Source organism: Harpia harpyja, chromosome 13 (genome assembly GCF_026419915.1).
Source record: "Harpia harpyja isolate bHarHar1 chromosome 13, bHarHar1 primary haplotype, whole genome shotgun sequence".
Lineage (NCBI taxonomy): Eukaryota > Metazoa > Chordata > Aves > Accipitriformes > Accipitridae > Harpia > Harpia harpyja.
Window position 1 is genome coordinate 1,580,687 of NC_068952.1, and position 23,875 is coordinate 1,604,561.

Here is a 23,875-nt window from a genome sequence, read left to right on the forward strand (position 1 = left end):
ACTGAAGCCTGGGGAAAATGCTGCTCACTTCACTGGAGGGAGCCTTAACCTCAGCTTCAGACATCCGTTATGTCGTCAAAGGTAATTTCATTGAAGTGTGGGGCTGGCATTGCCTTTGTCCTCCTGCGTTCAAAGAGGACTTAACACAATGGGGTCCTGAATCCTGCCGCTGCAGAGATAACACAGTGTTTGTGCTCTACTGCAGCTAGAAGATAGCTTTCAGGGAAACAACATGTCTTTATCATGCAGGTATGTTGCTTTATGCAGTATAACCAGATACATTGGCAATAAGAAAAAGGAGAGCGAGCTTGTCTTCAGTGAACAGCTTTAGGAATTAGAAGGCTGGTTTATTAAGCTCTCTAAATTCTGGCTTATTTGTATTGGGTTTATCTGGTTTAGATGACCTTTGTGGTCTCTGAAGCTTCTTAGTGTTGCAGCTTGTCCTTCTCAAATTTGGAAAAAACCCCATGGCTATAGAGAAAAGTAGAGCAATTTCACTTTCCTGTCTGTAAAACACAAATCTGTGTGATCTATTACTAAATGGATTAGAGAAATGATCTTTCTGTCACTCTGGTTCTTCATGAACCTGGCTAATTTATCAGTCTGTAATTCTTTTTTAAAAAGGGAACAAGTGCTAAAAGGTGACATTAATAGTCTAGTCTTCCCCCCCCCCCCCGAGTTTCTTCAGTCTTCTCTTCAACCTGCCAAAGCTGTCCCTTTTACAAACTGGTATGAAATGTAATGTTTTGAGGAAGCTACTATATTAGCTCCAGTACTGAATATGAAAATACTTATGTGTAGAAAGCTGAGAGCTAAAGTTAACCCTCAAAACATGGATGAGCACTTAGAAGCCTGATCTGCTCATTTCTTTATGCAAGCCTCATACAGCAGGTCACAGGCCAGCTGCTGCAGGACCAGGAGGTACCTGCCGGGTCAGAAAGCTCATCCCTGGTTTTGTGAACCTAGCAGGCTGTTCTGAGCAGTTTCCTCACTAGTGGTGATGACTGTCCGATGGCAAGTTGGAGTGTGGTCACACCTAAATGCCATTTTCACATGGAATCAAATGCAAGATTGCTTTTTATTTGCAAGAGAAACATTAACTGCAGTACCAGGCTGTATTGTGAACTGTGGGAGAGTACAGCTAGGAGGTACTGTTTAACGTGTCCAGCCTTTACAGTCCAAAGTTTAAAATATTAACATTAATGGCAAACTTGAAGCTTTGATAGTGAAAACATTTACGCCGTGGCTGAGTGGCTGTTCGGTTTTTCCTGCTTTTGGGTTTTGTTTTTATTTACTCTGATTGTAACTCTGGCCCCTGTAAGAGGTGTTAAGCGTGGTGGTGGTTCATCTGGTGCTGCTCGAGTGCCATCTTCTGTCTTGTCCTGGTATGGCTACCCTAGGGCTCAGGAAAGGAAAGAGAAAGCTCTTAAACCCTGCTCTGCCTCCCCGTGCAGAGCAGTTTTGGGGAAGAAACAACAGCGAGCGGGGGTAGCTAGGTCTCCTATTGCTGCCAAACACTTCATGCTTTGAAACAGAGTATAGACACCTTAAACAGGGCTGTCCACCACCACGCACAGACCACCTCCACCTCTTGCTTCACGTGGCTGGGACTTTCTAACACTTCATTGGTGATAAATGGGTGGTCAGGCCCTCAGCTGTGCTGAGCCCAGCTTAGCCTGCAGCCTGGAGGGGACAAAAAGGTCCTGTGAGAAGCTCCATGGATGGTGTCCAAATTCTTGTTGAAAATGCTCACTTCCTCCCTGAGAAAGTTAATTCTTGCACTTCTGCACTCTTCAAGAGATCCTGGGGGGAGTGGGAAGGAGGGGAAGCTGAGCTCAAAGCATTCCCCTCTTTCAGTTGTTAAACACAAAACAAGTTGGGGCTTACGTAGGTAGCCTGTTTTGTTTTTTTTTTTCCCCTCTCTCTTGCTTTTTGAGCAAGCTTGTGATTTTTTCCAGGAAAACAGAATGGGAAAGCTTTTATTTCAGTTCTTTGGTATAGAAACATAGGGCTTTAGCCATTTTGTGCCTCTTGCAATCTCACAATAGTTGTTTAATGTTTTAATTAACCTAATGCTAGTAGGGTGGGTACAGCATGGCATTGAAGCCCTGGGTCCCAGTAAGGCGCTGTGCTTTTCTTCTGAGACATGGCAATGTGAGGAAGATGTAAAATGAAGGATAAACTAGCAACTCCAGAAGAGCAGATTTGCTTTGCCTCTTACTGATATTGCTTGGAGAGCAACTCCTGGGTCTGAGGATGTTAACAATAGTACTAAAGTAATTTGAATTTTATACACTTTAGCATATAAGCATAGGTAGCATTCTTCTACTTTTTTATTCCCACTGAATTTGTGATCTTTCTGCTTATGTTCAGATTTTACACGAGCAAATTTAACACCTGCAGAGCACACAACTTGCCTTATGTCAAGAAGCTGGGAAGGCAATTTCAATGTTCAGCTCAGACAGCATCTCATTTTGCTTTGCTTTGGATCTGGAACATTGCTCTCCACTGTTAGATGTTCCAGTAGAAAATATACCTGTTCTGCCCTCGGAAGAAGGAAGGAATGGCTCTTGGTTAAAGCAGTTTCCTCAAGCATTCCCTGGATAATGCCAATCTCCCTGTGGAATTCAGTGTTCTGACGATGACCCCATCTGTGTACTTTTGCAGTTCTGCTCTATATCTATCAGCCAATTCCTTCTGTCCTTTCCAGGGAAGGGAAGAAGGAGTGCCGATGGATCCAAACTACAGTAGCCCAATTGCAGTTTTATTGGATCTTCTTCCACTGCCAGGGTCTGTTGAAGCATCTTGAGGGGCACAGAGTTGAAAATGTTGCCCTTCTCTCCTCAATGGCTTGTTTAACTTCTTGCTATTTCTAGTGTAAACAAACTCTTAGCACAGACTGCAAACTGGGAGCAGTCACAGATTTGTACAGGTGCTTGAAGGCTGAGGAGAGATCCCCCCCCCCTTTTTTTTTAATAGCCAAGCATTCCATTGTAGACTGTACAGTAACATTTAAAACATATTTATATTCCTAATTGCTTATTATATGTCAAAGTTGGCCCCATTTCCTATGCATGGTCTTACCAAACCCTTCATATAGCTAAGAAAAGTGTAAGATGTGTCCCACATAGCTCAGAGTAGAAAGAAGGAACATCACCCTGCAGCTGCTCACAACAGAGAGACTCTACAAGTAATCTAAGCTCCATGGTTTGGCCAGCTTTTATGTTTCTTGTGCTAGTTAACTGGAGGGAGGCAATGCCACATGTATCAGTAGATCTCCATACCACTGGCTCTGTTGTTTTTTTTCATCTGCCATATTGGAGGTGTAGGCAGACACCAACATGATAACTGGGTGAGTTCTGACATACATGAGAAAAACGTGAACCTGGCGATCAAACCTGCATAGAGGACCACGCTGCTGTGCAGCATTTCAAACATGTTCCTCCTGTTGTTTTAAGCTGAGTGTTACCAAAAAACTTCAGAACAAACTTTAGGCGTTCTTCTAATCAATGACTTTAAGAAAATACAAAATATTCAAAACATAGACTTCTGTTGCATTTAAAAGAGAGAAAACAGGAAAAAACCCAAAGCTTGACAGTGCATGGGTGAGTGAACTTGTTCACAGGGCATTAATTTCCTTTAGGCAAGGATGGAGCGATGCTCACACAGAAGCCTAGGGAATATTTATAGGCTGACCACTGCATGAATTTAAGGCAAGCACCCAAACTATTAGAAGTGGGCCGAGATGTTTCACTACAACGCCTTTGCCCCTAGAAGTATGTGTGAAAGTTTGCAGCGTTCAGAGAGGGATTTGCATACACGAAGCCGCAGTGGAGGATTCCTGTCACCAGTCTCACTAGAACAGGCTTTGCCTCTTTGGCTTCAGAAGAGACTGTGGGAAACAACAAGAGAAGGAAGCAATGAAAGAGGGAACATATTTGCCTAGTTTCAAGGCACAGACGAGTTTCTGGGGCTGGTCAGACTTGGTCAAACCTCTACCACACATCCACAGGCAGCATGTCGCATTTCTGGATATTGTGGCCGTCCCTGGATCTCTCCTCACCAGAAGGTCTGGGCACTGGGGTTTTCCCAGCGGGTTGGGGTACAGGTTTCCTCACGGAGTGATGAACCACTGTGGTCTCAAGCCAGCTGTGAGGGTCAAGCAGACTCCCACTTCTTTTCTGGCAACAGCGAGGGAGGAAAATCCAATTTAGGTGGGTCAGGCCTATTTGAAAGCAAACACCTGCAACCAGGGACGTGAATGGCGGGAGACGTGCTGTCAAAGGGCGCGTGTCCTCAGGGCAAGCCAAATCAGGCAAATGTTGCGTGTCGGTCTTTTTCTTTTCCGTTTTCAGTGGTTCCAGCTCCCCCCGGCTCGGCTGCCCCAGCTGTCCGGCCCTACCTCGTCGCACGGCCTGGGCAGCCTCACAGCTTGGCCTGGCACGCTTCCCGGAGCCAACGTGGCTGGGGAAGGAGGGGGGCCAGAAAATTGAGGCAAAGATGAGGCTGCTTGGGGCTTGCAGTTTATTTTTATAAAGTGTCTGTTTCACAGGAGTTTCTCCTCTTACAAAAACAACCCTCCCTGCTGAACACGACGGCACCCCAAGGAGCTGCCATGCACCCTGAGCAAAGTGCTGACCCCCATCGCTGCGCGAAGGCGACGCCTTCCCCCATGTTTAGTAGGGGCACCCCGTTCGTCTCCATTCCAACGCTGCCCCTAGCACCCTTAGTCAAGATGGCCTCCCTGACGCCGCCGCCTCGCCATGTTTGTTAAGGTCACGCCGCTTCCCCTCCGTCAGAACGGCGCGTAGGGTGCCCTTAGCCAAGATGTCGGCGGGGGAGGGCGGGCCGTGCTGGTGCCGCCATTTTGAGTGCGGGCACCCCGTGCCGCTGAGCTGGCCTTGCCGGGAGCGCGGGGCCTGCCGGGAGAGAGCAGGAGCGGCGCGGGCAGGTGGGTGCTCTGTGTGTGGGGGGGGTCCACGGGGGTTCCCGTCCCCTGTGGTCGTCTTGGGGACTGCTGGTGGTGGTGTCCCCCGTGAGGGGAGGCTGGGGGGGCGGGGGGCGTTGGGAGGTCTGTGGTGTCCGTCGGGGGGGGCTGGAGGGGTGTCAGTGGCGTTCCCTGTGAGGGAGGGCTGGGGGTCAGTGGTGTCCCCTCTAGCGGGGTCTGGGGCGGGGGGGGGAGCCAGTGGTGTCCGCTGTGAATGAGGTTTGTGGGAGTTTTGTTGTGTCCCCGATGAGGAGGGTCTGCGGGGGTGGTGGTGGTGGTGTTTGTTTTATTCCCTGTGGGGGGGGGTGTCTGTGGTGTCCCTTATGGAGAGTGCTGGGGAGGGTCAGTGTTGGCTCCTACAGGAGGGTCTGGGGGGGTCAATGGTGTCCCATAGAGCAGTACGGGGGCTCAGCCGTGTCCCCAGGAGCTTTTCCTTGGCCGGGGATCGGCAGTGACCCCCGGGTCTGTGCTGAGGGTGCTGGGGCCTGGCAGGGTCCCCCAGGGCCGGGCTGGGGTCTGCTGTGTTCCCTGGGGCTGTGCTGAGGGTCAGCAGTGCTACCTGTAGCAGTGCAGGGGGTCAGTCCTTCACCCTATGGCAGTGCTGGGGATCAGCGGCATAGGGGTCAGAGGTGGCCCTTATGGCTTCTTTAGGGATCTCTGGTGTCCTCTATATGCTTCCTGGTGACGGGCTGGGGATCTGTATGGTGTCCCCTATAGCTGTGCCGAGCACAGCAGCTGGGTGATCTGTGGCATTCCCTATAGCACTGCTAGGAAGCGGCAGCATCGCCTATAGCTTTGCTGGAAGGAGTGGGGGTCAGCAGCGTGCCCTATAGCAGATCCCATACGGAGACTGGAATGCTACTACCACTCATCTGCTGTGGCTTTGGAAGGGTCTGTCCTCTCCTGGACAGGGGATCTGGGATGTCCCCACTGCCAGGATGGGCCCTGGAGGTCATGGCGGGACTGGGGCTGGAGGGCCCTGCACTGGTGGGGGGCTGGCATATTGGGCAGGCACCTGGCCCTACACAGCCCTCATGGGGGTGGGGGCACCTCCCCTCCTGCCATCCTGACCCAAAAGCAGGGCCACAGCCCAGGCAAAACCCAGCCGGGCAATCGGGGCTCAGCCTGGGGCAGGGCAGTGGTGCTGAGCTGCAGCTGGAGGAACATGGAGTAAATTTACATTGCAGTTGCGCTGTGTACCTGAGATGTCAGGCGTTTGTCTTGGTGTTCTGATGTGCGGGATCTTTTACAGGGAGGCTCAGCTCTGAAGGATCCATTTGTGGTGGGGATGTGTTGCTGAACCCTTCCATTTGTCCATCCAGAGGTGGGGGTTGAAATACAGGGCAATTCCCTGCGAGCTTGATTTACATCCTTAATAGCAAGGACAAAGAAAACGTCAATGAGTTTGGAGGTCTGTAGGAAAATGTTACATCAAAACTTTTCCTCCGCTGGGCGAGGTGATGCTCCTGATTTCTCATGCCTATGGCCCTCCTGAATCTCCCGCCTGCAGTGAGGACCAGGAGTAAGGTAGTCCTGGAGCATCTGCAGCCGCAGGTGAACCTCTGAGTTACCTTGGCCAGAGCGGGTTGTGGTGCTGCTGCTCTTGGCTCTGAGTTGCTGCCAGTGCTCTGTGTTGTATGTGGGCTGGATTCGGTGAGTGAGTTTTTCAGTAGGCTTGTCCTTCCCTTTCTCAGAGACATCAAAGGTACCGATGGCCTGGGCGCTCTTGCTGGCATCTTACTTTTCAGAGTTTAGTAAGGCAATACAGAGAGTGACTTCTCTGGTGTGTTGGGGATATCTCTCCTTGAATAGCATGTCTTTTCTGAAGTCTGCTGGACTCTTAATTCCTCCCTTACTGGGAGTGGGACATGGTGCCACGGACAGAGGGTGTCTAAAATCACCAAAGACCTTTTCTGACCCTTTTGTCATGTGCTCCTTTCCAGCTGCAAGCAGGTCAGGCTGGCAACCGGGTGACATTTGTGATGAGTGTCTTGGTCTCAGACTTGGCCTCCTTTTTTCCCCCCAAGGTTTTAGCTGAAGGCTTCAGGATGTGTTGCAAATCTGACCTGTTTTACTTTACTGACCTGAGTCAGGCAGGATTGCCTTGAGGCCAGCATGAGGCTGAGTGGGTATTGGAATGTTAAATGTGGATCAGAAGAAAAAAACCAACTTGCATTCTGGCTTTGAGTGTCAGATTTCCTTGTTTCTTCATGGGATTTGGTGGTGTTTTAATTGTCTGGAATGTTGATGAGAGCACTGGACAGAAGAGATTAATGTAGTCACATGGTTCATTTGATAATGGGATTAACTCCTTGTAATATATTGGCTTTGTCCAGCAATGTCTTGTGCCTATATGTAGTTGATCTGCTGACCTCCTTTGCAGGACCGTTGTCCAAACAGGCGACCGCTGCCTGAACGTGTGTTGCTTACGTCCTTTCAGAGCTGCAGTCCCATGGCGACGTACCTGGAGTTCATCCAGCAAAACGAGGAGCGTGATGGAGTCCGTTTCAGCTGGAACGTGTGGCCTTCCAGCAGGCTGGAGGCCACAAGGATGGTTGTCCCCCTGGCCTGTCTTCTGACCCCACTGAAGGAGCGTCTTGACCTGCCACCTGTGCAGTATGAACCGGTGCTTTGTAGCAGGCCAACCTGCAAAGCAGTGCTCAGCCCACTCTGGTACGAATTTCTTGGTCGGGGATGTTAAGAGAGGCTGGATGGTACCTAGTTTTTATCCGAACTTCACTACTTCCTTGTTCCCCTTTTTCTTTGCCCTGTATCTGGCAGCCTCTTTCATTTAGAGGTAGTGGGTTTGTTAAAATCCATGTGTGCCTAGTAAGATATACTGAATGCCAGCCTGTTACTAGAGCTGCCAGAACCCGAGGCGAGATGAGTGCCTTTGGGGAGGCTATTAAGGCAGAGATGGTATGGAAATGGCCAATCCTCTTACCACCCCAGAGAATTTGGTGGTGAATGATGAAACTTAAAATAAACAAAGATGCCGATTATACCGATATTGTCCTCTGGGCTGTGATGTTCACTTGGTTTCCAGCTTCTTACACATCCAGCTGCTTGTAGGTCAGTTCCGGCATGAGCATCAAGGTTTTCTTTGAAGTTCTGCTGAGAATTTAAGAGGAATAATCTCGGCCCCAAAATCATGTGATGATCATACATAGTCAGAGCATAGTGTTGGACTGAGAAAGAGCAGGAAAGGCCAGGAAGAGAAAGTAAAATGAGATCAGGCCTGTGAAGTAAGAATATGGCCAGGCTTTACTGCACCAGCAGTAACAGCGTGTTGTAACGGGCTGAGGAGAGTAAACTCTTTGGGGCAGGGAACCGCCTATTTATTCAGTGTTTGTGCAGCATCTGGGTGAATGGCTCCTGCTGCTCTGTGGCTGGAGTACTTGTGTGCTACAGCTGTACAAACAATAAGATGACTGAGATAAGCCCAAGGGTAGTGAAAGAATGATTAGACCCAAGTCTTTGTCTTCCAAAGGCTTAGCTCTGGAGAGCTGTCAGTGGTCTGTCGTGCTGACAAGCCTGGAAGTGGCAGGGCTGGATAAGCTAAGGGACTTTCTGGCAATAGAACAAGAGTCTGAATCCCTAAAACTCTTGTCGTTCAAGTTGGAGTGTCTGATGTTCTGTTTTTTCCTTAGTGCTGTGAACCAGCATAGATAATTGTGAAGCTGTGCTGTAAATTATAGTTATACTGACATCTCATCTTTCCCTTGCAGCCAAGTTGACTATCGGGCCAAGCTCTGGGCTTGTAACTTCTGTTTTCAGAGAAATCAGGTAAGTTGCAAAAACCATCAGCCCTTCTATCTTTTCAGTGAACATTTTATTGGTGGCCTCCCCTGGTGGCCTCCCCTGGTGGCCTTCCCTGGTGAAGGATGTTAAGCATAAATTCCACTTTTCTAGATTCCTTCCCTTGGCCTTTTTCTCTTGCTGAACACAGGCCAGAGTACTTGTTAATGGGTCTCTTTTACCTGACGTCTTGTCTATTTTCAGTTCAGTTTTGCCAGTGATTTTATCAGCATGCAGGGCATAGGAAGGAGATAAAAATGCTATTTTGTCCCATGTGTTTCCAGTGTGTTTTTTGCACTTGACGTTTACTGTTCTTGCCAAGTATGAAATTAATTAGATTTCAGTAGACTTTTGCCATCAGAAACTGTCACGTGGCTAAATGAATTTCAGCTAATACATAGTCACTGCTTTAGTCCTACCTTTTATTTACACTGGGTTGAGCAGCTGTCCATCCTGCTGGCCACTTGTTGTCTGTGCTTAGGAAAACAGCGGTATGGGTCTCTTGTCATGAATTAATCAGGTTGGTGCAGTGGCACTAAACACAGAGTTGAATAAACACATCATGAGCAGGGCAGCCTCTGTACTGCAGAGGAGGGCCCTACATTTCTCTCCTGCAACTTCCTTGTCCTAATTTTTTGTTCTCTTTTTCAGTTCCCTCCAGCATATGCAGGCATATCTGAAGTCAACCAACCAGCAGAGCTTATGCCTCAGTTTTCAACAATTGAATATATAGTGCAGGTAAATGAATCATAAGAAAGTTTGAAGCCACCAGAATTGTCTTGTTTGTGACAGATTATGTATGTATTAGATTTCCTTAAGTTAATGCAAATAAATAACATTTCTGCAAGGTGCTTAAGATAGGGCTCATTTTCTTCCTGAAGGCATTTGAAGTGTCATCTGGCATATGCACGCACCTAGTAAACCCATCTCTTTCTACATTAGCGGGGTCCGCAGACGCCATTGATCTTCCTGTACGTTGTTGACACGTGCTTGGAAGAGGAGGACTTGCAGGCACTGAAGGAGTCCCTCCAGATGTCCCTAAGTCTGCTGCCTGCCGATGCTCTGGTGGGGCTTATCACTTTTGGCAGAATGGTCCAGGTTCACGAGCTGAGCTGCGAAGGGATTTCCAAGAGCTACGTGTTTAGGGGCACAAAAGACCTGACAGCTAAGCAAATACAGGTATGTTCTGCCATCTCTTAGGCTAGTGGCTTGTTCCTGTTAGCTCTGTTGACACCACTGCTGGTCTTTCAAGCGCTGGGCTTTCAGGGAGGAAGGAGGTTTCAGTGCTCTTAACTGTTAGCCTGTTTTCCTCCCAATATCTGTCCTATCTTTTTGCCTTTGTAAATTCCTTGGAAGCTTGTCCAAGATAGAGTTTGTGTATCTCGCATAATGGCATTGATCCGTTCCTAATGGCAGTCTGAAAATTAATTAAATTTCACAGATTTTAATGTGTTTAAGGCTACAGTATTGCAGGCCTCAGGGTGTACTGCTTGACAGCAAATATGTTTAGTGTTTGAATAATACATCTCCTGTGCCTCCTCTTTACTACTTTCTAGGATATGCTTGGGCTTTCAAGGCCAGCTGTCCCCATTCAACAGGGAAGACCTCTTCAAACTCTGGAGCAACCTGTTATTTCAAGCAGGTAAGCTGCACCAGCACAGCAGAAGAGCAGGGCAGATGTTTTATGCCCCTTTGGGGTCATGCTTCTAAACGTGGGTTTCCCAAGAGGGGTCTTTGTAAGAAGATTTAAATGGTATTGTCTTGTCACAGTTATTTCCCTACATCAAGTGATGCATATGGATGGGATTTACTAGAGCTGCAGGCAAGGTATTAGGCTTCTACAGTATCTTGGTTTTGCAGTTGCGAGAACATGATTGCCAGTTTGGCAAGCTAGATTTCTACTTGAAAAACAGCTGTTTTTGGAAAGCATATTTCTCAGGAGCAGTTTGGAGCAAGGGCCTGTCTTTTTGATTGACCAGCCAATGGGGTGCCTGGTCCATGCACAGCAATCCTACATACCACTTCCTACCCCCTGACCCAGCAAGTCCAAAAAATGATCGACAGGCAAGCAGTGACCCCTGAACACTAAAGCTGTATTTGCCTCTGTTGAATACAGTTTTCTCTTTCTCAGCTCCTCTTTTTCAGTGGCAGCTCTTGTGCGTTTTGCTAGACTAAATCACCATTATAGTTCTTTCCTGTGCTGTATGTGACTTCACCTTCTTGTCACTTCCTGATGTCTTGCTTTGATCAAATTTTTTATTTTGCACAGGCCTGTTATCTTGGAAGGTTTGGATGTAAGAAGGGAACATGCCACATGACTTTTTGCTTCTGATAACTATCTTGGTGCAGTTTATATGTGCCAGGAACAAAGAGGCACTTTCTTTTTTCTCTGAACTTATAAGCAGGAAAACATTTTATTTTAATTTTTGCAGGTTTCTGCAGCCAGTACATAAGATTGACATGAATTTAACAGATCTGCTTGGAGAACTGCAAAGGGACCCATGGCCAGTGACCCAGGGAAAGAGGCCTTTACGTTCCACTGGAGTGGCTCTTTCGATTGCTGTTGGCTTACTGGAGGTACTCTTAGTGCTTTTGTTTGAGATGAGCTGGTCAGAGTAAGTACCTGACTGTCTTTGCTGAGACGTATGCAGGTGTCAGTCCAGCTTGGTCTGGTGGCCCAGTTACGTTGGGCTGCAGAGGTGCAATTTCTCTCTACTGACATTTGACACGTATTAGCACCAGCTGGTGTAGAGTGGGCTGGGAGTTTATATCTAAGTGGTAAAATATGCAGGTGTTTAAAGGTCTCTGTGTGTATCAGCATGTGGACGTGATACGATGCACTGGGTTTATCTGAGGGTCATCTAAGATGTAAGTAAAAAGAACAGAAGCTGCCTGCTTCCTGTTACGAAGACATGAAGCTTGATGTAGCTTGAGTCTAAACTTGAGGGTGCTGTGACTGTCAGGAAATGCATCGCTGTTTATCAAGGCAACCTTTAGCAGTGACAGGTCCCTAATGACATGGCAGAAACACATGCAGATGCTTCTCTAAAGAAAGCATTGTTGCCATTTAATCAGTCTCTCTCCCCTCCCCACTCTGATATAAGTCTTTGTTTTTATTTTAGGGCACATTTCCAAACACAGGGGCCAGAATAATGCTGTTTACAGGTGGGCCACCAACACAAGGACCAGGCATGGTGGTAGGAGATGAACTGAAAACACCCATCCGTTCTTGGCACGACATAGAGAAGGACAATGCAAGGTTCATGAAGAAGGCCACAAAAGTAGGTGCTAGTGCCTGCTGGGTGTGTTTAAAAACAAAACCTGAATATTGTATCAGAACACTAAATGGGGGGAAAGGATATAACACAAACCTACATACACTGCTATGTTGACAGCTGCCCAATGTCCTTCCCCAGGGAAGAAACATGTTCCATTCTCTTGATGGGGGAATAGTATATCCAGATATTTGCATCATTGTCCTTGAAGTGCCTGAGCCTTTTGTGTACATTAAATTGTGAGAATGGTCAAGGGAAGGGTAAAAAAAACTTCCTCCTAGTTACTTCTCCAGCACGGTCTTGTGCCTTCTCAGAGAAAGAAGTATTTCAGTGTTGTTTCTTAGCTGATGGTGGGTGGAGAGTTTGTTTGTCAGCATCATTGTATCTCCTTCTGGGGAGGAGAAAACCTGTCTTCCAAGAATTGGCCAGTTCCAGAAAGCCTCCTTTGTCTTCTCGACGTATGAAACAGCAGTTAAAATAGTAAAAAGGTCAGACGTGAAATGTGCCTGTCAGCTTAGAGAAAGCAGTATGACAGCTGTTCTCTTAACTATCACCTGGAAACCTTTGGGTTTCCACAGGCAAAGATCCCGTGCAATTCATACACTCACTGTATTTGTGACATGCAACTCAAGCTCATCCAAGTGCAAACATCCTAGGAGGGAGAAGCATGCTCCAGCAGAGCAGTAAGAGCAAACAGCTGTTTAGTTACCACAACACTGGTAACTGCTTCATTTGTACCGTGTGTTTCACATGTTGGCCTCAGCTGGAGAGCAGTAGAAAAATTGCCCATTGTGGCATCCTAAACACCACGTATGTTTTCCCTAGCACTACGAGACTCTGGCTAATCGCACTGCAGCCAACGGGCATTGCATCGACATCTATGCCTGTGCCCTGGATCAGACTGGACTGCTAGAGATGAAGTGTTGTGCAAACCTTACCGGGTATGTTCATAGTGGGAGAGCATAAAATTGGCGCCTGTATTTTTCTTTTGGAGGGGGAGAACAGTTCAGGAAGCGGCTAAGTTTGCTGTCAGGGCAGAAGGGTGAGATTTTTATCATTCTATTCTAAACTGTGGTTTGAATTTGCCAGGAATTATATGGCAAACCTCACCTGATCCCAGTCCACATTTCTGAAGTCTCAAAACAGCATGTGAATTAGCACTGCTGGTAGAAAACTTGATGTCCTGCTTTGAGAAAGGTATTCTAAAGCATGGTGCAATATGTCTTTTGCAAATGCCTTCTGCCTCCTTGGGAGATAGCAAGTATCCTTTCCAGAATTTATGGGATAGAGATGCCGTGCTTTGTGTCTTGTGCATGACTGAAGTGCCACCAGAAGAGCAGACTGCCAGGTGTGGTGGGTAGAAGCTTTCCTCGTGAGGGCCAGATTTTCTCTGCTTAACAGCTCACTTGTGCTTTCTCCAGGGACTCTTGGCTTCCCTGGATCTAGTTTTAAGTGACATCTCTAAGGGGTAAATGTCTGTGTTCTATATTGCTGAAAACGTTATGGTCTCTGTGAGGAAGGCTGTGTACCAAACCGGGCCTTTTGGGGACTCGGCATGTCTTACTGGCCATTTAAAATCTGCTGTGTCTAGGGAGTCAGAGGGTGGTTTGAGCAAATGCAAGGTATTTGTAAATAATCACATAATGCTCAGTAAGCAGAAGAGAGATCGTTTGACCCTTTGGTTGTGTTACTCGGCTCCATCTGATCAGGCCTGGGTTTACCAAGGCACTTAAGGGAGGCACAGCACAGACCCGTGCACCCGTCCTCATGCTGCAGTGGTGCAGCCATCCTGTCTGTAGTGTGGGTGGTTCCAGCCCTGCTCAGGGGAAGAGGCTAAGCAAAGCTCTTCCCTGAGTTGAGATACTTCTAACTGGTGGAACATGAGCATTTTTAAGGCAGCTAAAGGGATGGCAAGAAATATAGTTGAGAAAGCAAGCTGGCAAAGATGGAGCATTAACTTGTCTGGCTTTGGAGGAGGCATCCATGAATCTGCGTTCCCTGATGTAAAATCTACCTATGCAAAGGCATGCTTTAAAACAGTTTCTGCATGTGTTCACATGCGTGAGAGTTGGAGGGATGTATCCTTTGTGCTTTACTTCTAGTTCCCAGTTGCTTCAGTTCCCTTGTGTATTGTTTTTTCTTTCCCAGAGGACACATGGTGATGGGGGACTCCTTCAACACTTCTCTCTTCAAGCAGACATTCCAGCGCGTATTTAACAAAGGCTTCAATGGGGAATTTCGGATGGCTTTTGGTGCAAGTTTGGATGTGAAGGTGAGAGATTAGTTTTATTGGATTACATTAACTGGCAAATACAAATGCTGTTCATTCAAAAGTTGATTTAAGTACCTGGAGTGTAGAAAATTCTACATGTTTGAGGTCAGCCATAGTGCCTGTTTTGGGAGAAGCACCGTACTGGAGTGAGTGGAGGATTTTTGTTTGGAAGCTTATTAAGTTTGTGTGTGTGTTTTGCTTGTTTGTTTGTTTTTAAAAAAAGCAGCTGAGCTCAGCCTCTCCTCACTCAGCAAGGAACATTTCATACTCTCTTGGGGTCACTATAAATATGTCTTCATTATTAAAACATGACTATGTAGATTCTCTTACTCTGCTAATTGTAGCAGTAGGTGATCTAGGAGAATACTCAGAGATGCTTTCCCTGACAGCCATGTGTATGCATCATCTGATTAAAGCTGAGCAACTGATTTAGTCTGTGGTATTCTATTTGACTGACTTGATTTAAAAAAAAAACAAACAAACAACTTTTTTTACCTTGTTCTAGACCTCTAGGGAGCTGAAAATTGCAGGAGCTATTGGACCATGCATATCCCTGAATGCTAAAGGGCCGTGTGTCTCTGAAAACGTAAGTTTCTGACATGGAAAAATCTTTAATAAAGAAGTAAAACAGAGCAAAGTTTCTGACTAGACCTAAAGCTCGGCTAGAATGTCAGAGTTTTCAAGGAGAAGAACAATTTGGAAGCATCCCTAGGAAAAGAGAGTCTTCCCTAGACTGAATTCTTGCCCCATAAGGCTTTCTTTTAACTGTATGGCCTTCAGTAACTTTATTCACCCCCAAAAGATAAGAAATCTAGAAGGCCTGCCTTAACTTGTACCTCTGATGAGAATGTAAGGTAAGCTTGCCTTATCTGCTGCTAGAGACAAAAATGCTGCTTTCTTTTCAATTCTGTGCAGGAGCTTGGAATTGGAGGAACATCTCAATGGAAAATTTGTAGTCTGGATCCCAGCACAACTCTGGCCATTTATTTTGAAGTGGTAAATCAGGTTAGTCCTGGCTTCTCTTTTTTTTTGGTCATCCTTTTTACACACCGAAGTATTTGTTTGTAACAGGGCCAGAAAATGCAATGATATCCCCTGTGTTGCAGACGGATGGTTGCAAAGCAACCAAGTGTTTTGTGCCAAAGAAATAGCCTCAGGGGTTGTTTTCATATGCATAAATTGCCTAACATTTTTGTTCTGTATGAAACCTGCATTGTTTCCTTGTCTTCTTTCTATTGTATTTATTTAATGAAGAAGAAATTGTTTTTTGCCGGTAGGTGCTGTGGAGAATAAAAATATGAATAGCTTCAAATTCTTGGAGAATTGGTCCTCCAAGCTGTAATAACTTGATGGCTGAGAAGTAACTTTTGGCTGGGGAAGTTTCTGAGTGTGTGGCAGCTAGAAGCTCGGAAAGCTACCCCAAAGGAATTCTATTCCACGTGTGTGTGTGTCTGTCTTCTCTGCTGTGTGGGCTTGTTACTGTAGGGAATAGGATGGTGGAGTCGCAGGACTTTTGCTCAGACCTCGTAACGCTGTTCTTACATTCATTGCTGTAGAGATGATAAGTTGCTGCCATCCTTTAAGGGACAAGCTGAGGAAGTGTCATGCCCAATATTAAATGGGCCCAGCACCACTTGACTCTGACGGCTGCTGGAAAACACAATACTAACAGACATGTCTCTCTTCTCTGGTCCATCTCTAGCTTGTACTTATTCTGTGATTGCTCAAATGATGCCCTGGAGTTCTCTGTAGTGTACAGAGCAATGGAAAAGCCAGCCTGTTTTGAAGGCTTACTTTGTTTCATTTGCAGCACAACGCACCAATACCTCAGGGAGGCAGAGGAGCAGTGCAGTTTGTCACTCAGTATCAACACTCCAGTACACAGAAACGCATTCGTGTCACCACCATAGCCAGAAAGTGAGTATTTCCTGTCAGTTCTTTGGCAGAATGGCAGAAACTTAAGCCGCAGTCTGTGCTGGAATTTTTCTAGCTTTTTGTTGCATGCATTGGCTGCAGAGTATTTGGCACAGGGAGGATGAATCTGGTTTGGGTTTTGCTGAAGGTGTATGCACGTAGCACTAACCCTTTACTATCCCTGTAGTTGGGCAGATGCACAGAGTCAGCTCCAGCATATAGAAGCTGCATTTGACCAGGAAGCAGCTGCCGTGCTGATGGCACGACTGGGAGTGTACAGAGCTGAATCGGAGGAGGGACCTGATGTTCTGCGATGGCTGGACAGACAGCTGATCAGACTGGTAAGACCAATAGACTGCAGTTGGATGCACTCTTGATTTTAGTAAAAATGGTCTCTGGAAATGGAAAGAGCATTCTTTTTCCAGATTGACTTGCTTCATTTGTGCTCTGATCATGGTCACATAGTTGTAGTATGCGATAGCTCAGAAGCCAGTATGGTCAGCAAACTTGTGATGGGGTAGGTAAACATCCCATTATGCTGAGAGGGTTAAACCTGAGATTAAAGAAGTGATAGTGAACACAGAATAATGTAGGTGGGAGGGGACCTCTGGAGGTCTCTGGTTCAACTCCCCTGCTCAAAGTAGGGCCAGCTTTGAAGTTAGAGCAGGTTGCTTCAGGTGTTGTTCACTTGTGTTTTGAAGATCTCCAAAGATGGAGTTTCTCTTGTTTCTCTTGACAACCTGTTCCCATGTTTGATCACAGTCACTGTGATTTTTTTTTTTTTTTTTTTTCTCTCCCCCATCAGAATTTCCATTTCTCCGGCTACCCATCAGGTAGCTGTAGACAGCGATATGACTCCCTGATCCCACTGTTCACCAGGCTGAACAAAAAGAGTTTCTTCAGCCTCTCTTTCTCCATGAGGTGCTCCAGCCTCTGACCAGCTTGGTGGCCTCTGCTAAACTCACTCCAGTATATCCATGTCTGTCTTGCACTGGGGAGCCCAAAACTGTACACAGCATTCGGATGTGCCAAGTTCACCAGTGCCAAGTTCAGGGTAGTAATCACTTCCACCACTTCATACTGTCTCTTGCTTTGAATTTCACAAGCCTCAATTGCCTAAATCGGTTCTGGCTTTGTCCAAACACCCATGTGGAGTTGATACTAACAGATATGGCACATGAGACACTGAAAAAACAGGGCCACTATCAAATAAAGATTTGAGCACCAGAACACACACGGGCATGCTGCGTGGTGAAATGATTGTGGAGTCATTATAGTTAAATTGCTAAAACCATTGATGCTTCTTATTTTCAGTGAAGCAGTTGGTGAAATGGCAGTCTGCTGCTGCTGTAGAAGGAAGGAGAGTTGCTGCAGAAGTGTTTCATAGTGTACAAAGCAGCTTAGGTATAACGTAGTGTCCCTGATTTAATGGAAAAATTTGGGTTGTACTAGAAGCACTATTTCATTCTTAGGTAATTTCAAATCTAGATTTTATATATATGTATATAAAAACAGATAAGTAGATCAAATCATCATTCTCATTTCAGTAAGATACAGAAACCACTGACTTAAAAATAGCCTGTAAATTTTATATTACTTGTTATTGTCAAGTTCATGCCTTGGTTGCTCTGTTTAAAAACAACCAAAAGAACACCCTTCCAAAAAAAAAAAAAAGGTGTCAGTTCTAAAAAAAGAAAAAAAAAATAGAAAAAAGAGAGAGAGATAATCAAAGTATCCATTTTGCTTCCAACAGTGTCAGAAATTTGGACAATACAACAAAGATGATCCCAACTCCTTCAGATTGTCAGAATCATTTTCTTTGTATCCCCAGGTAAGAACTTCACTTCCCACAGCCGTGGGAAAAGTGTGCAAGGATGAGTGAGAGTCATGATAAAGCATCTTGTACCATTTATCAGATTCAAGAGGGGAGGAGCAGATGCTTTCTTAATTTGGTGGGCTGGTCCTGTAGTTCAGTGCTGCGAATGACTGATAAGGGAAGAACTCTGAGGAGTTAATAAAGGGTAGACTTGCTGACATTTCTCTTCTCACTCATCTTTCTGGTGCAGTTCATGTTCCATCTGCGACGCTCCCCATTCCTGCAGGTCTTCAATAACAGTCCAGATGAATCTTCTTATTACCGCCACCACTTTGCTAGGCAAGATCTGACCCAGTCTCTCATTATGATCCAGCCCATCCTTTATGCTTATTCTTTCCATGGACCTCCTGAGGTGAGTCCCTGTTTAACAGGAAGAGGTGGATTGATCGAAAATAATGAGTATTCAGTCAGAGTAACACTATTTCAGCAAAAAGGCCCCTATATATATTTTTTTAATCAAGGTAATTATTAAAGGATGAGATGGGGCAATGTAAAATATGAATTGTGTTTTCAGTAAGCTTACAGCTTCGATTAAAAAAAACCCCAAACCACCAAAAAAACGCCCCCAAAACAACCTCCCCACCCCTGCTGAGCCACAGCCCCTGGCCCCCGCCATCCAGTGAATCTTGTTGCTGTCAGTATCACTTTTGCTTCTCTGCCAGAGGCTGCTGTCTCCACTGTGTAAGTCAGCAGGCCTCAGCCCTTCCAGATCATAATCTTCCACCAGCTGCTTGTTTTCAGTTGTTTATGTAGCAGCGTTTAACTATGTGCAAGTATTCAATGGACAGACACGGATTCCCTTATACTGACAGCTTCCGTGAAATGAGTCTGGCAGGAAAGAAACGCAGGAGCTGCTGGAGTAACACTTGGAAACCTTTTTGGCAGCATTTGCCAGAGTCCACGTGTTATTTCTTATTATTCTTGAGATACTCTTGTTCAAGATCATTTCAAATTGAACTTGGATAGCCATAGAAATTGTGCTCTCGCATCCTGTGCTTCATACAGTCGCTGATAGCATGCTGCTCCATTCAGTGATGCTGCAGGAGGCTGACTGGGCTCTGCAGGGCATTCACATGGACTGAGCAGCCGTTGGTGGAGTTGCATCTATCTATACAGGCAGGGCTGAGCAAGCTATTTGGCCAGCCATGAAGGTTAACACAGTTCTGAAGGCTTAGTGGTGCCTGACTTTTCATCTTTATTTTCTCCAGCCAGTGCTTTTGGACAGCAGCAGTATTCTCCCTGACAGAATCCTACTGATGGATACTTTCTTCCAGATAGTTATCTACCTTGGTGAGGTATGGTGAAATACATTCTCTTTCTCTGTTTGCACTCCCTCCCTCCTGCCACGCATGCAGACAGCATCATTGTTAGCAGAAAATAAGCTGCTTGCAAAGCCCACACTAGTGTAATGACATTGCATACATGCTGCCAGTTTTAATACAATTTCCCCACTGAGTTAACAAAAAAGTCCTACTGGAGCTGCTAAGCATGTTCTGCACTGAGTAACAGCTGTCATGTTAGCTTGGTAATGAAGGTGGTCCCTTACCATTCCTGGAAAAGGCCAGAGAAACTTGAAACTAAGCAGGGCAGAGAGCTGCAGTCTGGTTTTCAGATAAGTGACGTACTTGGTTGCTGGGTTTTGACACTTAAATAATGCTGCTCTTAAAGAAATCAGTTAGAAATTTTTCCACTTTTTGCTTTTAAATACTGGATGTTTTTTGACAGCTGCTCTTGTATTCCTTCGATGGTGACTGAGGTAAGTGCCTAGGTACTGGCCCTTTCTAAACATGCAGATTTATACCAGTGTCCAAAGCTGTGGCTTTCCAGTGCTTCTTCAGTATGCAGACCTGTAGATCTGTATTTCAGTCCTGTCAGGTTTTGTAAGGGAGTGGTACGCTACTGTAGCTGGATAATAGAAATGTCTCACATCCTAAAGTAGTTGTGGGGTAAGGGATGAAGAGGAAACTGGCTTTCCACTTCTTTCTCTGGAAATCTCCCTGTTCTTTGATGCTTTTTTTAATCTCTGATATCCTTTATAGCCCTGCTTGGGTAGTGGCCCTCATCCAGTTTCTTCTACCTAAACATGGCATCAGATTGGAGTAGTTTAAATAAACCCATCTTGGTTTATGGTCAAACATTCCTATTAGTGAAAACTTTTTGGGAGGCATTTTAACTCTTCCCTTTGTTTTTGAACTAAGCTACTTCATTTAATGACTGCTACTAGAATGCTCGAAGTTTGGCACGATAGTTTGCAGCAGCTCCATTACTAGCTCCCGACCTCACTCTATATAGGATTTGTCCCCTTTGAGAATTGAGCAGGGATACCCGATTGACGCAGACAGGAGTTGAATGCTTGATTCAACAATGACAATAAATCTTCTAGAGCTACCTTGAACAGTTTCTACCTACTGTTGCAGAGCAAGACACCCAGCAACTGGGTAGAATTTAGTCACAGGAAGAGCTAAGTGTGTGATCTGCATGTGTACACAGCAACTGTTAGGTACATATGGTTGGGTACCTTGAAAATACTGTAAGGCAATGGCTGCTTCATGTAAAACCAAGTCAGATTCAAAACATCAGTGATTTATAAATGCTTTGTGTTTCTATGTTGGCGCAGGCTGAAACATAAAGGCTTGAAGATCCCTTTCAACAAATTGCTCTTGCACTGCACAAATTGCTGCTAGCTTTTGTGTTGAATGCCTGTTCTTAAATTCAGGAACAGAAACTAAATAATGTTATTGCCAGAATAGTGAAAATGTGCATTTGCCCTGTGCTCTGTAAGCAGAAGTACGTGTAACATTCTGCTGCCTTAAGACCTGTGGGTTAAAAAGGGGAGGCTTGCCGACATCTCTACTATTTTTTCATTTCCTCCCTTCAATAGACTATTGCACAGTGGCAGAAAGCTGGTTACCAAGACATGCCTGAATATGAAAACTTCAAGCACCTACTGCAAGCCCCACTGGATGACGCCCAGGAAATCTTGCAGACTAGATTCCCAATGCCGCGTTACATCCACACGGAACATGGGGGCAGTCAGGTAAGGAGGTTTCTTGAGGAACTCTTTCTGTTGTTGAATAGAGCAAATAGCTGTCTTTCTGCTTTACTAAAAGGATGGTTCTGTAAGTTAAATACAGTGGTAATTTATCTCTTCAAAGTACAGAGCCTGCTATTTTCTCATGAGCTTTTACTACAACTTTGTCTTTTAATAAGCCAGTCACTTGCTGGATATGCTTCTGAAACCTGAGGATGGAAAAAAAAGAGAAAGCCAGCTTAAATATCTTTCTGTCCCCCAAAGAGGTGGGAAAGAAATGATTTGGCTATGTATCTAAACTTAACCAAGACAGGGAGTGCTAGGACACTTAGCTTGCTAGGACAGCAAGTTATGCTGAATGATTGACCATCTGTTCCTTTATTCTCTAATGCCGAATGAGGATATAAAATAGTTCCTATTTTTGCTCTTCCTGGAACTGCAGTTGTGCTGTGCTTGCCTGTGCCTGGCTTGTTTGTAGCAGCGAAGAGGCAGGAATTCATGCTCCAAACCAAAGATTTTGGTACTAATTTTTGATGTGACCATGTTATGCTGGTCCTCCACTGACCTCTTTTTGAAAGGCAGATGGGGGCATGCCTGTGTCGCATGGAACCAGAGCTGCTCTGCCAGGCGAGTGCCGCTTGCTGTAGCAGAGCACTCTGTGCCCCTTGGAGACAAGTTTTCTGTGGAGCAGGGCTGTTTCTAGACTTGAAACCCGTTTAAGTTAAATTAGTACCTTGCTTGCAAAAGCAGAGGAACATCACTAGTCACGTATCAAAGGCGGTAAGAAGTCTTGAGGGAGCTGACAGGTCTCCCATTTTGCAAAACTACTTCTCTAATGTTTTGTCTTAATAGGCCCGGTTCCTCTTGTCTAAAGTGAACCCTTCTCAGACCCACAATAACCTCTATGCATGGGGACAGGTAAGCAATGGAAGAGCTGGTCACGTTTGGGAATGCTGTAAACTGTACAATTACGTATTTGTCTATGCCGTAGCCATCCTGTTTCATCATATGGCCACAAACTGGGAGCAGGTTACATTTGTCCTCCACTTCTTGCCCAAGAGCTTTTTGCAGGCATATGTGACTGGATTTGAACATCTTACCGTGCTTTGCGGTGCAAGGAAACAAGGTTATTTCTATGTACCAAAGGATCCGATAATGGAATTACCAGCTGAGACTGCAGTAATTGTAGCATTTTAAAAGATGCAACTGATATATTAGGTTTGTCTCTAAAGCTTAGGCAGGTTAGATTTCTATTCAGCGTGCTTATTCCAGTCCATGGTTGTTGGTTAGATAAACAGTACTGGTGGGGAGCACTAGATGACAAGATGATCAGAATACAGTTTTCAAGCCTGGCTGACTAAACTCGTGTTCCTGTTCTTGTACTGAATCCCCCCAAATTTTCAGCAAAATCCAGCTGGCGTTGGGGCTTTTTTTCAATATATCCAAGGAACGGCTGTCCACATAGAGGCGCTGCCACAACAGCTCAGTACCTCAGCAGCTTGATGGCAGGAGATGAGTGGTGTCCACAAGGAGTGCTTTGCCTCTTTGATCTCCCTTCCTGTATCCCAGCTACACGTGGGGCACAGGCAGACCAGGAGAATTTTCTGCGGTGGCTGCTTTTGAAGGAAGCAGCTAATTTGATGCAGAATATGTTCTTACAAGTTTCAGATGACCTGATGTAGAAAGTTATCCTCACCCTTCCCTACAAATATGATTTAAAACCCTTAGGTCGCTGTGTATTCAGTATTCTGGAAAAAGTAACTAGCATATGGATACAGATCGAATTTTCTGAGAATACTGGACTTTTATATCCTCTTCACCTTGTTTGTGTAGAGCTTGCGCAGCAAAATTCCTAATGCTTTAGAGAGAAGAGACTTTCTTTTTTCCAGTAGCTCCGATTGCACTAGAGGATAGTGTCAGTACTGTTGCCAGAGTAGCATCTTTCCACTAGATCTGTCCTTTGCAGGAAAAAAAGGTGATTGATTTAGCAGGCAGTTAGTTCAGAGTGCTGACATCTGGTTTGCTTTCAGTTAGTCCCCGGTGTTAACACCACTGTTTTAGGCTCGTTATTTATTTTTCTGCAGGAATCGGGAGCTCCAATCTTGACAGATGATGTTAGTCTCCAGGTATTCATGGACCATCTAAAAAAGCTGGCAGTTTCAAGTGCATCATGACTTTGATCAAACCGAGAAGCAAGAGCAGAAGAGTTACACAGATCATGTTGATGACAGAAGTGGAGCAATTTATTTACATTTCCTTCTCTCTCTTTTAGACCAAGGTTTTTAAATATTAAATGAAATAAATATTCAGGGAGAGTTTTTTACTTGGCCCTTCTAGATATTAATTTATTTGTATTCCTTTTTGTCTATATTCTATTTACTCCACATTTTTCATACATTGGAATTAGAACTAAAGGATGGTTTAGCCAATACAGGTTTTAACAGTCTTTAGCTTAATTTTTAATGTTGTGTGTTCCTAAAAGGTGTCTTTTAGCAACCAGGGACTGTATTAATGAAAAATAAAACCGGGTAAGAGCATTGCTATTTAGTGCTATCCCTAATTCAGCTGTATCTGCAATGGACTCGGCCTACCTCCTTTTCATTGTTGGAAAAGTAACACTGGGGTATGTACATGCTATTGGAAAATAATTTTGAGGAGCTCCTAAAGGTAAGGCAGTGCAGAAGAAGTATGAAATGGTGGAGAACGCTTTGACAGATGCAGG

General features: G+C 45.3%; 1 protein-coding gene across 3 annotated transcripts; it reads left to right on the forward strand.

The window, feature by feature from the left end:
• The first annotated feature begins 64 nt into the window (after positions 1–64).
• On the forward strand, positions 65–23,690 carry SEC23B (SEC23 homolog B, COPII coat complex component). 3 transcript variants are annotated; one of them, XM_052805645.1, is made up of 20 exons: positions 65–81; positions 7,428–7,660; positions 8,716–8,773; positions 9,437–9,523; positions 9,728–9,964; positions 10,342–10,427; positions 11,218–11,362; positions 11,908–12,066; positions 12,886–13,001; positions 14,209–14,332; positions 14,838–14,918; positions 15,248–15,337; positions 16,143–16,249; positions 16,434–16,587; positions 18,000–18,077; positions 18,313–18,474; positions 19,331–19,417; positions 21,004–21,159; positions 22,006–22,071; positions 23,238–23,690. In XM_052805645.1, the coding sequence occupies exons 1-20, from the start codon at positions 70–72 to the stop codon at positions 23,325–23,327; spliced, it is 2,328 nt and encodes a 775-aa protein (XP_052661605.1). In that variant the 5' UTR covers positions 65–69; the 3' UTR covers positions 23,328–23,690. The 3 variants fall into 3 exon arrangements, with proteins under 3 accessions (XP_052661605.1, XP_052661607.1, XP_052661606.1); XM_052805647.1 differs by lacking the exon at positions 65–81 and adding an exon at positions 4,942–4,951; XM_052805646.1 differs by lacking the exon at positions 65–81 and adding an exon at positions 6,591–6,692.
• The last annotated feature ends 185 nt before the right edge of the window (positions 23,691–23,875 follow it).